The 22,274-nt window shown below is 39.8% G+C and overlaps 1 protein-coding gene across 1 annotated transcript in view; it reads left to right on the top strand.

Moving 5' to 3' along the window:
- Positions 1-20,239, top strand: part of rtn4rl1b (reticulon 4 receptor-like 1b) — a 220,817-nt gene extending 200,578 nt beyond the window's left edge. Inside the window, exons 2-3 of the mRNA XM_008424944.3 lie at positions 14,970-15,421; positions 17,539-20,239. Of these exons, the coding sequence (XP_008423166.1) occupies positions 14,970-15,421; positions 17,539-18,423 (1,337 nt within the window). The 3' untranslated portion in view covers positions 18,424-20,239. The remainder of the gene's footprint in view (positions 1-14,969; positions 15,422-17,538) is intronic.
- Positions 20,240-22,274: the final 2,035 nt, after the last annotated feature.

The raw sequence follows: 22,274 nt of genomic DNA, 5'->3' as shown, positions 1-22,274 counted from the left end.
ATGCGCAACAAATGGGAGATTTAATTCAATGCTGCTAATGTGGCTTTAGTAACTCTTTCATTTTGTGTCTGTTGAGTTTTTAATAAGCGTCACAGAAACTATTCTGATTGGTCGAGTTTACGGGACGAGTTTCTCAGATCTCTGTGCGCCGCGCGTATTAACACTAAGTAGACAACGCATATGGTTTGATGCATCACGCAATGGTAAAATAATACTAAAAATAATAATAAAATAATCTAAAATCAGCATGATGCGTGACTCCGAGAAGAGGGTTAAAGCTCCTCACCGGGCTGAACCTGCATGATGAGGTTAGCGCTGCTTATCCACAAACGCTCCGGCCAACCGGGACCTCAGACATAAACTTTACAGGGAAGACAGACACAGAGCCACACGCAGGGCAGCATGTTGAGACGTAAACGCCGCATATAATTGTTCGTTCACAAAGATGAATCATTCTCACCACTCCACAACGCGACCTCTGAATTCGCTACAAATTATTCCTGCGGTTCACATTGAGCTGCGCAACCAGAGCTAATGCGGCGGGCTTTAAACTCTTACCTAGAGTTCTCCAAAGGATCCTAATTCCTCACAGTAAGTTGATGTAAATATCCATACAGGTCAGCCTGTGTCCAGTTTGAGTGAAAGGAGGCGCGCGCGATCCGCGCTGAGGTATAGCAGCGGCAGCGCGCGAGGCAAAGTGCAGAGGCGCCAGCTGTGTGATTGGTCCGCGCGCTGTCGGCTTTAAATGCATAAACTATAAACTTATCTATTATAAACCTATCTTTTAGGAATAAATCTGCTCTGCTAGTGAAATGCTAAGAGCAAAAGAAAAGCTTGCAGCCCGGGTTCAAAAAAAGCAATTTTTTTTTTTTCTTAGAAACGTAAACAAGCAATGCTTAGCCTGGCGGCGGGGCTAGTAAAACATGGCGGGCCGCCAGGCTTATAATACACTGGGGGAAACTCTGGATTTACATTTTTACAAATTCACACAGCCGGTCCAAGGTTGTCAGCTAGTGGCCTCCAATGTGCTTCAGAGATGAACAATTCTGTGCTTTTCTTTGATTTTGTCTAATTTACTAAACTTTCACTATTTTCGCTAAAAGCGTATCTGTGTTCAATTTTGAAGACAACAGAAAACCATTCACACGTGGGTTTCTTTTGTAGCTGACCAAGAGTGTGTCAAGCAAGATTAGGGAGTTTGCCTTAAATAGGGATTTTTTTATTCTTATCTGTCATTCAGTGCCCTTCAGTTGTTGTTGTTTTTTTTTTCAAACTAATTTGTCTTTTTTTGTGCCTTTTGGATCTCTATAGCATGTGTAGTGTGAAAAAAATGCTAATTAAGCTGCTGTTAAACAAACACCCCGTCACTTGATTGACTCATATTCACAACTCTGTCTAGATTAAAGCTTTCATTGCTGCGCCGACTTCCACTGGCAACGTTCTCTGACTGTTGTTTGTGTCAGTCAAAGCAAATTGCTTTTTTTGTTGTTGTTGGTTTGTTTGGGCAGGATGTCCAACGAGTCTGATTTATCCAAACTCGTAAGGAGACCTCTACAAAGTTGCCTTTCAAATCTCAGGATTCCCGTTTGATACAGTCAATCCTTCTGAAAAGCGGTGAACTTTACTGCGACTGCTCAAATATTCCTCCATGTTGTCAAACAGTCTGTACACACGAAGCCTTAAGGCTTCTAAACGCCTCCGAGAGTCATTAACCGTCAACGTGAAACATAATTATTGGCCCCACCATCAATGCCCTCTACGACTTTAATAGAACTGCCACATATAAACTACATATGGATACACTTTGGATGATTTAACACAGTTTTGGCAGACCCATTACTTTAGCTTAGTCCTCCTGCTGCAGTACAGTATCGCCGCAGGGAGTGCAATATATTTGAATCATTTGGCTTTTGTCCTGTCATGATAAATGGATATAGTCGGTAGCTGATGGTGCTGCTCCCTCCGGAGGCCACTTGGCAAACGTAACCAGGTATGTATGTGCTTCACGTGTGCAGAGTTTGTGTTGCATGTGAGAAGGAGTAACAGATCCAGCAGGTGCAGACGGGCATCCGAACGCCAGTGGAATTAGCACAGGAGTCTGTTAATTAAAAATGTGGAAATCAAACATATGTGGCTCATCTCGTGCATGCGTCACCCGTCCACCATGCTGCTTGGATTCCCAAATACTATTTTTAAATGAAATGAGCTTTATCCGCTTCAACACTCGGTTTTCTTCCTTTTGTTCTGTGATTCTTTTTTTTTTTCTCTCTCAGCTATTTTTAGACTCTCTGAACTGTCAACTTATGAAACGTGGCTGTCACACAATCATGCCAGGTCGTTTTATGTTTAACTTGATCTCGGTTTGCTTGCTTGCTTTTTTATGTGATTGTGTGTTATTGCAGTGTTGAGAGAGGGAGAGAGACTTCCATCATTGTTTTCCTCATATCCTCCAGCTTATTCTTTTATGTCTTCCGTTTTAAATTTAAAGACTTCTGGTGATCAAAGGGACAGACTACGCGGCCAAGGCGCGAGTCGTTTTAACCCTGGATTAAGTAACAAACAGGGCCTCGCAATTAAAGTTTGACACTGTAAATAATCAAAGAAAGTTATGATTAACGATGGAATATTTCTCATAAAGGCTTTGCTCATACCAGCTGATGGTTTGGAAGAAGTTTGATTAGTCAGGGTACGGATTTGCATCACTTTGGTGTTAGAAATAATGCCAGTGAACAAGCTGTAGCAACTGGTTTGTCAAGGATGAAAAGAATGCTACCTCGGCTTCTTTTTCGCTTTACTTTACTTGGAAATATTTTCATTGTTAACTCGTCGAGCTTTCAGGGGAATTCTCCTCTACCAGGCCAAGAAAGGTTTTGCATGCCACGCAAGCCTCCGCATGGCTTTCCTCTTCCTTTGAAGTAAAGCCAAATTGACAGAAAACTGTGTCATGGTTTGTGCTCTGGGTCTGCTACAGTCTTTGTTTGGTAGTTGTGTTGTTTTTGAAATAGCTTCATTTCTTATGTATGCAGCTTTAGGTACAAATAAAGCTATATTCGCATAGCGGGAAAAGGCGACTTCATTTTCTTTTGCCCATATCAGACTTTTTAATGGCTGCCTGACCGGCCAAATTCTGATCTTTTCCCCCAGAAAATCCGAACTGTGCCACTTCCATATGTGGTACTGCCTGATTGTTTTCAAAACGCCTGAAGTCTGACTAGTCATTTTGCATTTAATCCGACTTTGTCATCATTAATGTGAGTTGTGGATCATTATTCTAACCCAGAAGAAGGCAGACATGGTAAATCTGGACATAAACAATGAGTTAAAAGTTACAATCACGATACTATGAACGAAGTCTGTGTCAGTGAAGAGCATCTCATCACAATCTCACTACTCAAAGCTCTCACTATGTATCCACCCACACCTCTCTACAGAAGGTCATTACAAATTCATAACCAAAGGGAAGCTAATAAAAAAAATAAAGCATGATCTTTATTTTATTTTAGAACTTTAAAATTGAACCATAGACAGTGGCGTCCACTAGTGGTGCGCTGCTGACATGATGCCTACACTCTTCCTCTGTACAAGTGGGTCACTTTGGAGTCGTCAACCGTTCGTACAGAAGTCTCGTATTTGATTAGTGATATGAAGAACTATACAAAAAATAAATAATTTGGATTTCAACAGGAAAAAAAATGGAATCGAGCATTAAGACCTACTGTGTGAACAAAGTCCATCTGTTTCAAAATTTGGATTTTCTTTTGTCTGCTATGTCTCCATGTTTTCATCAGCCTCCTTCATTTTGTTTCAAACAAGCATTTCATAATGTGACATGTATGTCATTGACTTCCGGCCACTTTAGTTAAAACCCTTCATATTGCAGACATTTCTTCATTTAATTCTTCATTCAGACCTCCTTCAAACTGGACTTAAACTGCCAAAGACATTTTTAGAAATTCAACCAAAACATGAACGGTATCTAGTGTGAGAGCACAAATCCTCTGTGGTGTATGGTAGCTTGTTGTTTGTTGCTGTAGCATATCTGGGCTCTAGATGCCGCATGCGGGAGCCTGGTGGCATCAGCGGTTGCTTGCTCTTGTGTGGCTCCCACACACCTGCATGGTTTAATAATCGAATCAATCTGAAACAGTAATGGCCGTTCTATTTCCACTGCAACCCAAACACGCCCATACCAGGCTGGCAGCACTCCAGGTCATTTATTTGAAATGCTTTCGGCTCTTCAGCATGTGCACAGCGTCTCAGGCTACAGGCTGTAGCAAAACAAATCTCACCAAGCAACTGAAACATGCCATGCCAAACAGAAGGGGGAGAGAAAATGCACGCAGACATCTGTTTGCGCTATACTCGCAGTGGTCCGGTTCCCAGGTTCATGGGAAAGCGTGCATACCTCCAAATTGTGCATATAAGCTGGATGCTGGGACATTTTCAGACTTCAGAGTTTACAATATGTTTGGGAAGCTAGCAAAGAGATGCCCTCACATTGTATTTAAAAGTTATGAAGAAGGGGAGGCGGGGGAGTATTATTTTAAATGGGATATGCATAGAATAATAAAATAAGTTTTTTATAATTTTAATTTAAAGGGGAAGAATTGTGTAAAATGCCTTTTTTGTAGTTTTATATCATATTTCCTCATTAAAAGCATACATGGAGGGTAACTTTGATTCTTTCATGCGAGTTTGAGGAATCCTTGAATCTCCATGGGAGATTCAAATCTAAAGAAGCAGTTGCATGTTTTACAGTCATCTGAAGTCATCTCGGTGGTTTCCAGGCAGCCATCAATTGCCTCTAAGAATAAGCTTAGAGGCAAAATACCTGAGGGGTTCAAAATACCTGAGCCGTGTACAAATTCAGGGTCTGCATCCTTCGAAGGACCCCAGGTAAAGATTATTTCTCTCTGCACTGTACATTTATGCACAAGCCCAGTGTAAAGGAGGTCTTTCCACCAGGTCTCAGTTTCTGAAATCTGTCAAAATTTCACTTCTTAGGTTTTGTCATTGATAATAAAGTTTAGTTGGCGTTCCGGTCGGAACTTCCGCTGATTTGGCCTTGACTATTTACTGCGACAGAGTGATCGTATTCAAATTAATGTCCTGAAAGTGGTGACACTGCCAGAGTGTTGATGCCTTACAGTTTCACAGGACATGCTGTGCTGATGCAGAGGGAACAAATCACAGAAACAAAGCAGGGGATACAACAAGCCCATGTAAATCAATAGCAGAACCATACATGGCCTGAAACTCACTTGGAACTTAAACTACAGTCTTAAACAGAAAGGTAGATGTTGACCCTATCATTTAAATTATATTTTTACCATTTATAGCATCATTTTCTAAAATATTCCCTTGATTTTTGAATTTATTATACACAATTTTGTCCCATCTCCATTGATTTTCCTTATATACGTTCTATGAAACACCAATTTTTTCATTACATTCAACCAAGTATATATAAAAAGGGAGAAACTAGTTCAGGTGCTTTTTGATAAGGCACAAACAGCCAAAGCAGTCACTATTTTTTTTTTTTTACACCAGAAGTGTATCACAGTGACATAATGAATGCCTTTATGCCGCAAATATTTCTATTCTGCTGCATTTCTGCACAAACTCCATTATTTCACCCATTTCCCTTTCATTGACTGCAAGAATATTCAGAGGCAATATCGCCGGCAGTCATACCGAGGAATGCCAAATGAGACAATATCTATAACATTCTTCTGGCAACTGTGAAAACAAAAGAGGGAAAAATAATAATAATAATACTAATTTGGAACAAATATTCCCAGCTAAATGCTGTTGGTCGCAGCTGCTGGCAGCAGCGTTCATCTGCGAGTTCTCTGCTCCGACGGAAAGTAACGGGCCGAATCTGAGCTGTTAAACGAGCCAACGGAGAAATTCTTTAAAAATGCTAATGAGAATCAGCCTGAGAGAAGATATTATTATTATTTTGGTTTTATGTGTGGCCGTGATTTCTGTTTCTTTATCCTCAAAGAATAAGTGCTTGGATTTTTTTTCCCTTTTCATTCCGCCCTTTCAAATTAAAATAAATGTGCAATCACTGACCCGTACTTACAATTGTCAGAAGCTGATGTTCTATTCGCTGGCATTGTTCAGCTTCTTGTGAAATCGGGGCTTACATAAATAAACATACATAAAAAAAGAAAAAAAAGATTTCATGTAAACCTCACTATTCATCCTGCAAACATTAAGCTATTTTTATGTTATTAGTCATTTAGAATCGTTAAAGATAAGGCTGTCAGGCATTTACTTTAGAAATGTGTCAAGTATTTAATAATTTAAACAAAAGTCCTTGTGTTTATTCTGGAATCACGAAGTTGAAAACATAAGTAGATGGATCAGAAATGTTGCAGATTTAAAAAGTGAGTATTTCTTTCCTGCTGACAGATGCATCTGGTAGTTTTAAAATGCAATCATCTTAATAAGAATGAAGATTGCTACTCATTTAGCTTCCACATCATAAATGTCTCTGTTCTTTTTCCAAACAGCTGCATTTCTACTTCCAATAAAGCAGAGGTTCCCAAACTGTGGGGCGCCCACAGTTTGGTGCGAAACCTGCAATGGCACGGTTTCGCCGGTTTCGCCGTGCCATTGCAGGGGGGGCGCGGGAAGCCGTCTGAATGAAAAAAAAACAAACAAAAAAAAACATGAACGCTGTATGCGCTGGGTTTTTACCTTAGAATGGCCAACTCTCTATTATTCCTCTGTCAATTTGATACAGTAGGGGCTCCCACACTTCCCATATCTGTGCCCTATGTCATTTTTATCAGCAGTTAAAACTGTTTAATCCGTTTTTAATATGTGGTAACCTGTTTTTCCAAGCCGCCTTTAAACGCAACATGAGCGCTACGACCCTCACACTGGATTTACACCTGTGCGGTAGTGAAGGAGACCTGCTGCTGCTACGCGGGGCTACGCAGGTGTGTGCTTGAATCATGGCAGCAAACCAGCAAAAGGCAAAAAACTTTTCACAGCTTTTTTCCCAAACTAACTGACTGAGTTGAGTAAAGCTTTTTGATGCAGGTAAAGTTAGCTAAAAGATGACTAGCTAGCTAATATCAATACAACACCTTAAGCTCCTTAACAAGTAGCTTGTAGGCTACTGGTGTTGTTGTCTATGTTCAGCTAGGTACATTCCCCAAAAAAGTCGATTCCTCCCAACCCCACGCCCCCGCTAGACAGCTATTTGTAATCCATAGGGGGGGCCCAGAAAATGTTTGGAAACCAGTGACGGGGGCCCAGGAGAAAAAGTTTGGGAACCACTGCCATAAAGTATAATATCCCTAATTTCACTTTGGAGCATCTTAATAAAATGACTTTTAACCAGAGAAATGGTAGGAATTTTTGTTGTTGTTTTGAAACCGTAACTATACGTCGATATCTGTAACTGACCTACACCCATTTCCATTTTGCATTTCCAGTGGACCAAAAGAAGCAAACCCTGGTCCACCAAAAACCTCGGTCTCGGTTCGGTTCAAGTGAATGCATATGTGAACGGCAAGTGAAACCAGAGACCGCTACAAAAACAGGAAATGGACTATAGCGCAGGGCATTCTGGGAAAATAAAACCAAAACAAGCACTGGTGTCGAACACTAGATGGAGAAATGGCTCATGGTCTTTTACCAGAGACAAAAGAGAAACCTTGCCACCGCTAAAATCTGTCGCCACTCCGAGGAGGAAGTTGCGCTTACATCCAAATCAAATTTCTTCCCGTCAAAATAATGTTCTGCATTATCAAATAGTGGCTTCCCTTTGCAGAAATGGATTGAAATTGATACTTTTACACCAATCGCTGTTGCTGAAGAAAAGATATTTCCAGTTGGATCCTTTACTTTATGTTTTCAGGCTATTTCTTTTTAACAATCTAGTAGGTACCGTACAACGTATATCCCTTAAGACTTGCAAATTAAAGCTACCAGCTGCTGTCGTCATAACAGCTTGCAGGCAACAACTTTATGATGTCCCAAGAAAAAACATTAAATGTGGGGAAACAGTCAAAGACAAAACTGAAAGGCCAGTTTTAATTAGAAGTCACATTTGCTCATATGGGAAAGTTAGAAGAAAAGTAGAGCGCTTCAAATTGGCTGAAAGACGAGAATAATTTAGTGGCTGTCGGGACGCTCAAAAAGTGAGTCAAGATATTTATTTCTGATCCATCAAAGGTTGCCTGTCTGACACTACACCCCCATTTGTTTCTGAAGGAAACCAAATGGAAATATACATACTTTACATCAATTCAGACCCGTTAATTAAAGAGATATATAAAGCCTCTGCGACAAAGCAACACATCCCCGCATGCTTTACTGCTGTTATCAGCCAGTGCATCCGTGGGTATTATTGCAAGCGGTACGGAGTGAGGACACAATTTAGAGTCTACTGGTGGCAGCAGCGAAACAACAAGAGTGTTTATCGGGGTCTTTGGAGAGACACAGGAAATTGAGTTTGTCCAGTCTAATGATGGGCAGAGTCACGCAGCTGTACAGGCGTACCATTTCTCCTCTATTAGCGAAGATGTGTTATTCATGAGGGCAAATCCAGTATGAACTATCCGTCATTGACATTCTACACATTTGCGTCCCATTGTCTGTCATTGTCTGTCCGGGTGGGAGTGGAGGGGTGATGAGGGGACCCAAGGCATTCTGTTTTATTCACTTATTCGTCTACTTTCTGAAAAACACGGGAACTTGGTAACCGCAAGAACAGTTGGAGAGGTAAACGGAGGTGAAGTCAAAACTTCACGGAACGACTCGGAGCTCAACGACTTGCGACGAGGGTGTTAGCACACGGGGCCAGAGCACAAATAGCTGCACGGTCTTTTTTTAAATTTTATTTCCAACAACACATTATCTCTCTCCCTCTCTGTGTATCTGAGCTTGCGTCTTTATTCTGCCAAGTTCCAAATAGGCGCAATTGGCATATACATGCTTTGGTGCGTCCAAAGCTATTTATATAATACAATCTGAAGCTGAATGGCTTTCTTTTTGTGTGAGCTTACAATGCTGCTATGACAGACATTGATTATTTTTTTTTTTTGTCATTGTCATCCATTTTGAAGAACAGCCTTTCCACACGATTCGTCTTTTCATTTTCCTTTTACGGAAAACCAGTCATGCTGTTGAAAGCCGTGTAAGCAAACATCAATTAGACTTTTATGCCGTCATGCCGTCGTGAGCTGCGTCATTTACATCTCAGCCCGAAGCATCACGGTGCGTCCCCCCCGTCAAGCCCCCATCCAGACTAAAACCCGAGTGGTGGTAATGTACGAGGTGTCTTGTTGCGCAATTGCGTTTGTGTTTACATCTGCGTTTAGTGGTGCAATTACACAGGGCGAGCTGTCAGGTACTGAAGTCAGAGAGGAAGGGAACGCGATGCCAGCTGCAAACGGAGGGCTCACGCGAGCTCTGAGTGTTGCTGTAAACAAGGAAATGGGTGTTTACTCCTCCCCTGCCTCTCAGCCAGTGTGTAGAAAGAGCTTCCACATTATATATTCATGTTGTCTAAAGCCTCACCTGGGATGAAGGTAAAAAAAATAAAATATAAATAAAAAGCTTTCCTCCACAGAGAGAAAGGGAGTTGAGGAAGGCGAGTTGCGGTGCTCTTAATAGCTATTCTCGCTACTTTTGGTGTTTTAACATTCAGTGACGTTACAATTAAAAAGTTGAATTTGTTTTAATGGGATATACTGTCAACGCTTTGGCGGTTTTAGTGTATGATTCCACCAGATTTGTACGCTTGGAGACTGAATTTGTTTTTGCCCGTTCTTTTCAAAATAGAATAGTTTCCCTGCAACAGTAGGTTGTATCTTCGCCATATCTACCACAGCTTGTTTTCGTGGTGTGGATGTTACGTTCAGAGGGACGTTTTGGCCTCCAAAGTCAACTTCTTGCACTGGATTTTATTTAGTGGCTTCAGGTTCAACGGGACACAAAACAAATGTACATGCTTCCTGTAAAACACTGCCCACATTTCCATCAAATCTTAAATTGCGCAAATTGAAAGTAAGAAAATTAATTTACTTAATGGAAACACGCCAATTTTGAAAAAATATGTTATTTGATATAAAGTTTTTTGCGCTAGGATGAGGTGGTTTTTCAGTCGTATTGAAAGAACTGTAAAGGATGCACTTTTTTTCCACATCACACAAGTCACGTGATCAACAGCCGGATGTTACTACTGGAGAAAACCATGAAGAAGACAACAGGAAGTAGTAGTAGGATGATGGTTTGTTTTTGTTTCTAACGATGAGCAACAGCTCCATCAGAGCTCTCACAGAATCGTACAGTTCATAAAAAGTTATGTCATTCCAACGTATTGAATACTTAGCTCTTATACGTAGCCTCTCGCAAGGTTCTCGTCACTCCAACACCTGAATAAGACACTAACATCTCCTCTGATAGTTGAAAGATGATGAGCGCTGTGGCTGAGTTGTGAATATATCTCATGTGACCTTTATTTTTACTGACTTATCACGTGAACAAGTTTATTTATGTATAATTTTAATTTCATTTCAGATTTAGTGGAAACACAGAAGTTGCAAAATTGTGTTTTCCAACGTTAGCAGAATATCGACAAAGATTTGCGCACATTTATAATAGAAACGCAGCTACAGTTTTAGAGAAAAAAGGAATTAGTTGCGACGGTTTTTTATTTTTCACAGGCTGAGGCGAGCAAGCAGAGAGGAGGTGCATCCTTATGGTGCTAACATGATTAGCAGATCACTGATTTAAATTGTCTCCCTATCTCTGCAACATCTACATTCTCAATCCCCCACGCTCTCCCAGTGTATCAGGCTTATCACTTTCTGTCTCGCCTGTTCAGATCATTCTTCTGTTAGAGATCTGCTACCTAATTCTTATTGAAGACATGCATGAGGGAAGGGTTTAATGGAAAAAGTTTAGGGCCTCAAAAAATAATTACTGGGGTGAGGAGATAATTTTTTTTTCTTGGATAAACTCCTTGCCATGACAGGTGATTAAAATAAGCCATCTAATCTCACAACAAATATAAAAGCAAAAGGCAGCTTAGGTTTGATTGGTGCCTCTTTTTTTTTTTTTTTTTTCCAACATTCTTGCTAAAAATCCTCCTCACACGAGGGCCAGTTGCCCAAGAAATTGTGAACCACCGAGACCCAAAATTAACAATTAAGAAGCCACATCTCAAATACCAGGTGTGCGCCGCTTAATGCAAATTTCTCCTCACGGTGAGGCTGGAAAATTTACTGTGTCGTGTCTTATTTGTCTGATAAATAAAGCAAACTCTTATTTCCCAGAAGAAACAGAAAGGGGGGGAGGAAAAAAAAGAAAAACATTTTCAACCAATTTTCTCAAGTCAGCAGGTGCCGTGCTTGATACGTCTTCATGAAAATGGCAAGTAAAGAGGAAAACACCCGCAGAGTTATAAAGTAGCGAAACGGCGCTCTCGTTAAGGCTTGAAGGTGTGAAGAATCTGAATACGGCTCATAACAGACAGAGCCATCCAGGTCCTGATGATAGCAAAAATCAGAGCGTTGGGGGGGTGGAGGTACTCTCAGGGTAGGACAAGGTTACTGGTGCAACGCTTTCCCCCCTTTGGCACTAACTTTCCCCCCCTTTTGATAGTGTTGAGCCATGAAAAATCACCTCATTTATTGAGCACTTTTTTCTTTTTCTTTTTTGGTTTAGTGAGGGTTGCATGCGTTTTCCATTGTCGCCCAGTGGCAGAGCTTAACAAATAGGATTAGATTTGTTGCCCGTGAGAGCACGCTCCCGTTCAGGTGACACACGAGCTTGATGTGCGCGCCGGAGAGCGCGACTAGAAAACGGGAGAATTACCGCTAAAGGTCAGCGGAGTCAGACGCTGAATGTCACAGCTTAGCCACAGTTTGGCAAGAAAATACATTCAGATAAATAGGCTTGTCTCCCGGGAAAATGCCTGCGACCGAATTTCCAGCATAAAAGACCTGGGATTACAGGGTGGGATAAAAGGCAACAGAGGGATATCGATTGGAAGACAGCGTATCCAGGCTCCACGTTGCTTTGAATAATAAATTAAGTAGGAGGCAAGTCAGGGGGAGGGGGTTTCAGATGGAACCTTGGTAATGGACTGTGAATTGGGCTCATCTTGGGATGAGACTGTGCAAAAAGTCCCATCTCCTATCTGGTGCATCTGAGGGACTCGTGTCATTGGTCGGAAAGTGCCTCCAGAGCAGCTGACTGCGAGTAAAGACAAGCATTCCACAGCCCATTTAGCAACACAAACTGACTGATCACAAGCCCTCTCTTGTGGGGAAAGTAGTGCCAGCAGACGCAGAAGCAAGGAATCAAGAGTCTCCCGACAGAAAACTGGAAGGGGCGATTTCTGGAAGGGCCAAATCATGTGTCGGATGAGACCAATCGGAATCAGCGAGGCGTCTCGTGACTCAGAGGAGCAGGTGTTATTGTTTGTTGTCTTTTAAGTACGTTTCTTTCTGTTGGCAGCAGCGCATTTGTGGGATTAATGAGGTAATGTGTGAGCAAGAGGGTCCATATGCGTACCACGCTCTGTGACATGAGCTAAAAATATTAGAGACAATTTTACTGCTTCGTGAAATCAAGAGAGAATTCATAAGTCTTTTGACTTTTTTGCCAATAAAGTCTTGTGTTTCACTCTATATACTATATTGTGCTCTGATGTAGAATTTAGTAGAGATGGACCAATGTGATATTAATATCTGTATTAGTCCTCAGACTGGAAAAAAAAAAAATCTAAATTGAGTGTCGGTGACAATGTGCCAGATCCGTAAGGGCAGATTTATTCAGTCTAACTCTATACCTCGTGCTTTGCTCAACATCATGCTTTATTTATTTTTAGGATTCAAAATTGCACTTTCTGAATAATTTGAAAGAGTGTTGCAGTTTAATTTTTATGTTTTGCCAAGTTAGTCATCCTGTTGTTTTTGTCAGTTTCATATTTTCACATTGAATAGTCTACTACTAATTGCACTGACTGAACAAATTAAAGTTGTTTAAACATGTTAGACCAATAGTCTAACATTGGTCTAACACCCCAATGTTGGAATGGGGTGGGGGTTGGAATAAGAAGGGTTTGGTGAATGCGCGTATGCAACTGGGGGGTTTGGTACCTCAAAAAAGGTTAAGAACCACTGTGTTAGACCAAGCTTGTGAAGCTACTGGTGTATTTAAATGTGTTGTATGGGAGCTGAGATATCAAATAAGTTTAGAATTCAGTAATTTTTGTTTACAAAAAAAAAAAAAAAAAAGATGTAAACCTTAGGTCTTGGTATCTGAAATGAAAAATGTGGATCAGTGCACCACTAGTTTGGCATTTATAGAACATAGTAACTTCTCTTTCAGCTAAACCCCCCTCATCCCAAATGATAACTCTAGGAAAATTATAAATTGAGGCAATCCTCAATGTACAATGAAGTTTCTATGTCCAGGACAGACCATTCTTCTTCAGTGAACTTTGATAAAACTGTAAATGAGACAAGATCATTTTTATTTTTATTTTATATTGTGTTGCAACGGGGGAAAAAAACAGGTCTTGAAACTGAATGTAATAACATGTAAGGCATGTCTTTGACATGTTGAAAGTCTCTAATTGTATTATGTAGTAATATATATATGAACACATTTGAAATCATTGTGCAGTAGCTTGTGGACGCTTACCTCAATGTGGCATTTATTTTGCTTCTAATGCAGTAGAAATGCGTAATGTTCATGTGAAAAACAAAATACATGTAAAGGGTTTCCATACATGTACATATGGAAAACTGGATTATTTTCCATATTTTCATATTGTGTAGTAATTTGTAAATGTGCGTCTTGTGAACAATTATACACGATGCTCATATGTGAAACAAATGTGGAGGGATCATAATATGTGAAATGCCTGTTTCAAATGTTGATTTATGTTGGGTAACAAACAAAATACTTATACTAATGTGTGAAATATATTTGGGGGGAATCAAATGGAGAACACGTTTGTCACTTTTTTTTTTTTAAACTTGAGCTTTTTCGTCCGTCATTGTAGCCATTTTGTCAGTGAAACAGCGAAGATTGAGATTTCTGGTTCAGGGTTAAAAGTCTGGTTTGTCAATGAAAGGAAACGGAACATTTCCTTTGTTAATGTAATTAACTACAAGGTCTTGAAGTTGCAGTGAATTTTTGCTGTTTGCCAGCCATTTTTATCCTTTTCATCACACTTTTATTCAACGGTTTTACTTTTTTTTTAGAGTGCAAACAAGTTAAACTTATTTCAAAGCTGCAGTTTAGCAATGTCATATCAAAATTCACCAATGTTATTCAATTTCATTTTAACTTTTTGTGTCAGCTTTGATGTTTATAAAGCCCATATTTACCACAGTACAGTATAATAGACATATTTGGCTTCAGAATATGATTTGACATTACGTGAGTAGTTATTCCACTGGTTTTATTAAAAATATATTTTATTCACTCATACTGAGATGGCCAAACAGATTTAGCGTGTGAAGTACTGTGTGGAAAAGCCTTTGTGGCTCATATCTTGTTTTACAGAAAGTGTATTTCGGATGCATTACAATGGATTTTATTCCAACTGACACAACAAAATAAAGCAAACTCTAAAAAACATACAAAACTTGAACTATCCTGTTAAACTGAACATAGAAGCCGTGACCAAACTGACCTGGTGTCCATGCTTTCAAACAGATAATGGGATAAAAACTGATTGGGTTTGGGGAACAATACAGAGTTGAGCTAATTTTACTTCATGAATAAAAGCAAAGTCCTCTTTCCTCTTTTTTTAGTTTTGCTAAACATAATAGTGACAGAAGAGCAACAACAAAAATTCTTGATACTTTGCTAAATTCATCAAAAAGTTCAATATGTTCGGGTTTGGTTTGCTCTTATTCACTCATATTTTTGTTTTGTGTGACAATACCTTTAATCTCAGTCTCTGTCTTTGTTCTCTACAGGCTGTGGGCTGGAGTTCTTGCTGGTTCTCTGTGGCCTCAAGTTTTCCTGGTCCTGCCCCCATCACTGCATATGCTACACTGCGCCCAGTACCGTCTCCTGCCAGGCACACAACTTCCTGTCGATCCCTGACGGCATCCCTCCAGACAGCGAGCGCATTTTCTTGCAAAACAACAAAATCCACCGCCTGCTACGAGGGCACTTCAACCCAAACACGGTCACTCTGTGGATCTACTCTAACAACATCACATACATAGAGCCGTCCACCTTCCATGGCTTCACGTTGCTGGAGGAGCTGGACCTCGGAGACAACCGCCACCTACGCTCTTTGGCCGAAGACACCTTCCACGGCCTGAATCGGCTCAATGCGCTTCACCTGTACCGCTGTGGTCTCAGTTCACTTCCGAACAACATCTTCAAAGGCCTTCGGAATCTGCAGTACCTTTATTTGCAGGTACATTTCAAACCCACATTGTTAAAACTTTGAATTCTAACCTTAACTTTTGTTTTTGTTGATGTGCCATAGAAGAATTCAGAGTCAGGGGCGTGTAGAAGAAGTTTGGCACACTGAAATTGCAATTTCATCTAAATATCTAAACAAACTAAACACATGAATCTGTTTAGAATGTTGGTTACAGTGGTTTACGGTACAGGCTACATTTTCTAGTAACCTGTACCGTAAACCATAAGCTTAGCATAGCTTAAACAACAATTTTTAGCATTGTCATGCTAACGCTTAGCATAGCTTAAACAACAATTTTTAGCATTGTCATGCTAACGCTATTCAACTTACTCAAAGTCGAAACACCAGTAGCTGTTTGGGAGAGTGGCTTAAATTTTTCTAGTCACACGATTAGCCTAGCATTGCTTAAACAACTATATTTATCACCGTTGTGCTAACTCTGTTCAACTTATTTATCAATTTAAAGTCAAAATTATCAAATGGTTAGACTACAAATTGCAAACAACTGCTCAATTACCCTCTTTTCACCTTTATGAAGAGTTTTTTGTGCAGTAGTCAGAGGTTGCTTTTTGTTATTAATAAAAATCATATACATCAACTGACATGAAGTAGATGACAGAACACTGATCTATATAAGATATGATATGAACAAGCTCTGGTGTAGGGAGCCAATCAGATTTCAAGGATATTCTGTAGTTTTGAGACATATTGCCAAGTGGGGTTGCAATGTTTCTATAAATGTTTTATAAATGATCCGTCACTGGCAGTGGGGTGAGGCCATGAAACTGTTGACAGAAGACTCCGACTGTTTTCTCTTTAAAGATAAATGAGAAGTAAAGAGCCAAAGATCAGAGAACAAGAGCTAAACTACCCAACATAGTCATTGACTCCAGTTGTCCAAATGCTGTTTCTGTGAAAGTCTGGAACAGCTAATATATAAAATCAAGTTGAGCTTTGTGTCTACTTATTAATGTCACCACGAGACTCTGACAGAAGAGCACTGAGCACATGGAAAATGATTACCCTGTTTAAGTAGTAATTTAAGACTTGTTCATACGTCGTGGTAAAAGCGAAAGCACACCTATCAAGTCATGCCTATTCTAGATTCTGAAGTGATCTAAATCCAACTCCAAATGTAAGAAACCATACATCACAGACTTAAGATACTAAGCGATTACAAACTATGCCAATTTTGTATTAACTATGATTCTGTGTTAATAGTGGCCATTCATGTAATTATCAGTTACATGAGTGTAACTGATAATTACAGTTATCAGTTAATGATAACTGTAATTACATGTAACATTCAGTTACATGAATGTTACATGAACATTCACGTAACATGTAACATTCATGTATTTCGGATGTAAATATCTGGTTTCAAATATCATTGAAACCAGATATTTACATCCGAATAAAAAAAAATGTAGTTCATTGATTGAAGTTAAATCAGATCAAACTTTCTTGTTTTAGCTTAGTAAAATTACCAAAATTAGTTCTATTTGTTAAATACCAGAAAACCTGGCAAAATCTTTTTTTGGAATATGATATATTTTTTGTCACTTTCCCCAAATTCAAAAGTTTACTTATATTTTGATCAGCATCAGGGATTATTGTCTTAAAATGTAGGACTTGGGTCAACATTTTTCTGTGTGCAAACTTTTGAAGAACGTTTCAGTTCAGTTTATTTATATAGCGCCAATTCACAACAAATGTCATCTCAAGTCACTTTACAAAAAAAGATTTCAGTACAGACACAGACATAATTGATTCTAGTTATCAGGAAATACAGTTATGCTCAATTAATTATTCAAAGTTGATCAAATTGTTCCTAAGGAAACCCAGCACACTGCATCGAGTCATTTACTTGCAACATCCAATCTACAGGCATTATGGATTGGGGTCAACAGACAGTGGCCATGTTGGTCTCATTACAGTTTTCTATAGTCTATTTACATGGTTCTATCCAATGGACAATAAAATGTCAACAATTAATTATACTGAGTACTTGTTGCAACCTTGTGCTATGTGGACATAAGTTTAAATTTTAATATCAACAGCAAAGTAAGACATTGCAATGACAATCCATCCACTATGTGTCTTCTTAGGATAATCACCTGAAGTATCTGCAGGATGACACATTTATGGATCTCCACAACCTCAGCCACCTGTTCCTCCACGGAAACCGTCTGTGGAGCCTCAACCAGAACACCTTCAGAGGACTTCGAGCCTTGGACCGTTTGCTTCTGCACCAAAATCAGATCGAGTGGGTTGACCGTTTGGCCTTTCACGACCTGAAACGCCTCACCACCCTCTACTTGTTTAACAACACCCTCGTGGAGTTGTCCGGACAGTGCCTGGACATGCTTCCTGCCTTGGAATACTTGCGCCTCAACGACAACCCCTGGTCATGTGACTGCAAAGCACTTTCGCTCTGGGAATGGTTGAAAAGGTTTAGAGGTTCGACTTCTTCGGTCGGCTGCCAGGCCCCGGTCAACATAGTTGGGAAAGACCTCAAAGAGCTGCGCAAGGAGGACTTCTCCAGCTGTTCTTCGACGGTTTCTGAGTCCAGATCACAGACTAACAATCTATCTGGGACGGTCAATCCATCCATGAACCGTGGAGTCGCAGTGGGCTCCGGAGATCAGACCCACATCGTGGATCCCTCGAGACCCGGGCCGCCTAAAAACTGTTCAAAGCCTCGCAACAGAGGGAGCAAGAAGAAGGGTGACAACGAGGTTCACCACTCAAAGGAGGTCATGTCAGACAAGGAGGATTCCTCCCATGATTTCACAGAGGGACGAAAACATGACCACACATCCCCGGATGGCACAGTCACACAGAGAAAGCACAAGTGTCCTCGGACCACTGTTCGCCCCCCCAGTGGGGTTCAACAAGCCAACAATAAGGCCCTCCCATCCAAGGCTTCACTACATATCCAAGCACTCTTTGTGGCCTTGATAGTGACAAATATCGACCACATTCTCCGCTGACCTTCAGAGGGTTTAACAAATCTAACAGACAAAAAAAAAGGCAAAGCACAGCCCTCAAGACCTCTCTCTTGCTCCTGCACTACAAGGCCTGTGTCTCTTATGTATGTGTGTGAATGTGATTATATGTGTAAATGTTGTAGGGAGGTTTATTGTTCAAACTAAAGACGATATCAAAAAGCATCAATCATCTGTGAGGGAAAGATTCAGAGCACAAAAAGTCTGACTGAAAATGATCGGAAGTCAATGCAAACTAAGCTTGCACTGCCAATGCCAGTATGATTTCTTCACCATACATCTTGGCCTTTTATTTAATTTATTTTTTTTACTTTTTTTAGTCAACCAGAGCTTGGATAACCAAAATTCAATAAAAAGAAAGTATGAGTAAAGAGACATAAGATAACTCAAGTTAACACTTGCTAGCTAAGTGGCTCTGAATGTCTTCAAATAATCCACTTAGATTTAGGTTTTAGCTTAGTCGTGTCGAAGATGGTAACGTTGACAGCAAGGAATCGACAAATAATTCAGTTTGAGACTCTTTTGCTTTTTATGTCTTTCTGTTCTAAATTTTGTAAAGTGCAACTCCTTGTTTTAAAGCGTTGGGATGCCAGCAGTTTCTCAATGAATATCAAATTGAAAGGTTTTGAATAAAAACCCCATTGCCTTTAGATTGTATTGGCCATAAAGAGAACAGCCATTAAACTCACACGGAGTTACTAAGCTGTAGCAGATGATAGAAATATATTTCTTAAACATTGTGTTACTTTTTTAGGCTAATCTACCTTCTGCCTGCACAGTATTTCTAAACACTATTCTCTCTTCCATCTTCATTAACATTTCTTCTGTTCTGTGCAACTGAAGATTAAGCTGCTAATTGCTTCATGATGACACGGATTGCCATTTGCTATTTTCATCTGCTTGGAAATGTGCGTCTCTTGGGGGGATCAAGCTGTGAATATTGAGGAGTCTGTCTATATCTTGTGTAAGATGTTGTTCATTTGATTGTTTTTTTTTCTTACGACACAAAACGGACCTATAGATATGTCCCCTGTTGCAGGGCCAAGAGGAGCCTTAGAGGTCAGAGGTGAAGTTTCTGGGTTTCTTCGTAAAGAATGCGAGGAGCCATTTTGCTTTTTTTTCCCCTTGATCGCTCAACCTCAAAAGGCACACACAAAACAGGACTCCTTCAAAAAAAAACAACAAAAAAACATGGGCATACCTTAAATAACTCAATGAACAGTTGAAGGGAGCAATTTAAAAGGAGCAACTTTGCAACTCGGCTCAAGCAGAGTTGTGCCTCTTCATGTACCGTTGCTGTTCTCCGTGGAGACGAGGATTTCAGAACGCGACGGTTCGTCTTTGAAGAGGGAAAACTGTTATGGGACGACTCACTGTACCTCTGGAGCTTTTGTGCCTCCCTCGAAATATGTCACAAGTTTAAATAAAAGTGTTTGTATCGACGGCGTGAACTGTATCAGTAACGATGGAGACGAGAGGACATCTCACAGTGCTGATAATAATCATTTTACTGTATTACTACGACAAAAACAGTATCAGCGACATCGACGATGATAACAGGGTTTTCTGGCTCCTCCCGGCAAGGGGAGCGTTTGAGTTGTTCTGTTGACTTCTTTATTTTTCATGTTTCTATTTTTAGAGCCGTCGTTTTGAATTGTTCCTCATCCCTTTCTTTCCCGTTCTTGCTGTATGGCTATTCATCTTTTTTTTCCTTTACCATGGATAAACTGTTCAGTAAGTTATCATTGAAAACAGCACAAAAATGTTTATAAAGATATTAAAATCTATATCTTCTTATGTCTACCGTTGCAGTATGTATGTCTGTTTATTCTTGCTGCATTTGGTACCAGGTTAGTGGGGGGAGGAAAACAGAAAAAAACAATGTTCCCTTGAATCTATTTTAAGGAAAGATATATTCTGTCAGCATATTTTAGGGTTTGCACTGACTCAGTTCTCCATTTGTGCAATACTTTGTCACGTGTCTCTGATTAGATGCTACCAGCTGAACTATTCCTGCCTTCATTAACTAGACCTCCTATTCCGACACATCTAAAAGACTGTCCAACAATACAAAGAGTAAATGTTAACATTTTTCAGCAACCACTGGGGAAAAAACAAACTAAAATCCAGACCAACAGGACACTAAAGTGGTCAAAGTGGTTTTTAAGTTATAACAATTAAGAACATCACATAGAATATGCAGATTTTCTGGACTATTGTCTTGAATATTATGGTGCATTCTCACCAGCCCGGCTTAGTCCATTTAAATCAAACTCTAGTTCATTTGCCTCGAAAGTTTGGTTCATTTGGGGAAGTATGACTGCGCAAGCTAGCTAAACCAAAAAAGCAAACTCTAGTCCGCCTAAAAATCTAGATCTTTGGTGTGGTTCAAATGCGTATGTGGATGCAAGCGGACTGGAGACCGACCCAAAAACAAGAAGTGGACTACAGCGGAGGGCATTCTAAGTAAATACAACCAAAATAAATATGCAAGTCTAATACTAGAGGAAGAAATGGCTTGTGATAGTTTACCAAAGTCGCTGAAATCTGAAGCAACTCCATTTTTGTTTACATTTTGTGAACAAGAAAGTTGAGTGAATGTCTTCTTCAAATTCTAATTATTTCTTTATAAAAGCACACCACCAAAGCCCAGTTCATGAATAAATTCACTTTTGCTCAGCTTCAGCTTTTGTGTTTTAAAGTTTATAGGCTTCTACAGGGACGTAATTTCAGTACTTCAGTATTAATGTTCATCTTGGAAACCCTGGACTTGAAAATTTATGGAGATTTTGGTCCTGCCATTGTTTTGTATTTTTGTCTTACAGCAAGACAAAAATGCCTTAAGACATTTTTGTCTTACAGCACTTTAACTTTAAGTTTAAGTTTTAGTAATACAGCACATTCAGTCTGTTAGCATCAGGATTGATGCTTATTTTGCAATTATTAATAATTGATCACTGTGGTAGATTAGCTAGTTTTAAACCCCTTCTCAACTGATCTGTCAGAGTTGGTGTGTGGGTCGCCTTTTTGTTGTTCTTAACTGAACCAAAACCCACCAAATTCCACAGCACATCTACATGTTCGTTTGTCAAAGTCAAGCTAGCATAACTGACCTACTTCCCTCTTCCTTGCTATTTTTTTTAGCTAAATCATTTTCCTGACGTTGTAATCTAGTAGTTGTAGTGTTGACAATTAGCGACTGCATCCCTTTTTCTTTTAAGTATCATGCATAAATGTAATATTTTGCACATTATGTTGACAACTAGACATCTAAAACCAATGCTAGTCATCTTCGGTGAGCAGCTTTTTGTCCTCCAGGAAGGAGCTAGCGGGACAGGATCTTGTACATGTGATGTCACACCGCAACATGTCTACAGTAACTTCATTTAATTGTGTGAAAATGATTACGTGGCTTTGTATGTTAGCTCTGTGACAAACTGGCAACCCATAATAAGCTGCAAGGGGCATGTTGCCTTTCATGTTGCTAATCACCCACAAATTTGTGAAAAATAGATTGAATTTAAAGCTTGTAGAAAGAACCTAAAGTCAGGGAGAAAGTACTCCCACAGTCACTCTCTCGATCTCAGTTACCAGACTTATTGCAAAAGGCAATCCAGAGAAATAGATGTACTTCTAATCTTTCCAGTCCAAAGAAAATCTAACAAGCAGTTTTTGTTGTTCACATTTTGTCAGGCCTAAATCAGCTGAAAGGTTTTCTGTATAACAGCTGGTGAGAGAAATTGTATAAAATAATGAAAATGCTGATGTACTTTAATTAAAAGGCTCAATGAAGTGAAACTGGTACAATAAAAAAAAAGCTGAGTAGAAACATTTGC

This window comes from Poecilia reticulata, chromosome 13 (assembly GCF_904066995.2).
Source record: "Poecilia reticulata chromosome 13, P_reticulata-male-v2, whole genome shotgun sequence".
Taxonomy (NCBI): Eukaryota; Metazoa; Chordata; class Actinopteri; order Cyprinodontiformes; family Poeciliidae; genus Poecilia; species Poecilia reticulata.
Note: the sequence above shows the minus strand (reverse complement) of the source record. Positions and strands in the feature narration are given on the sequence as shown.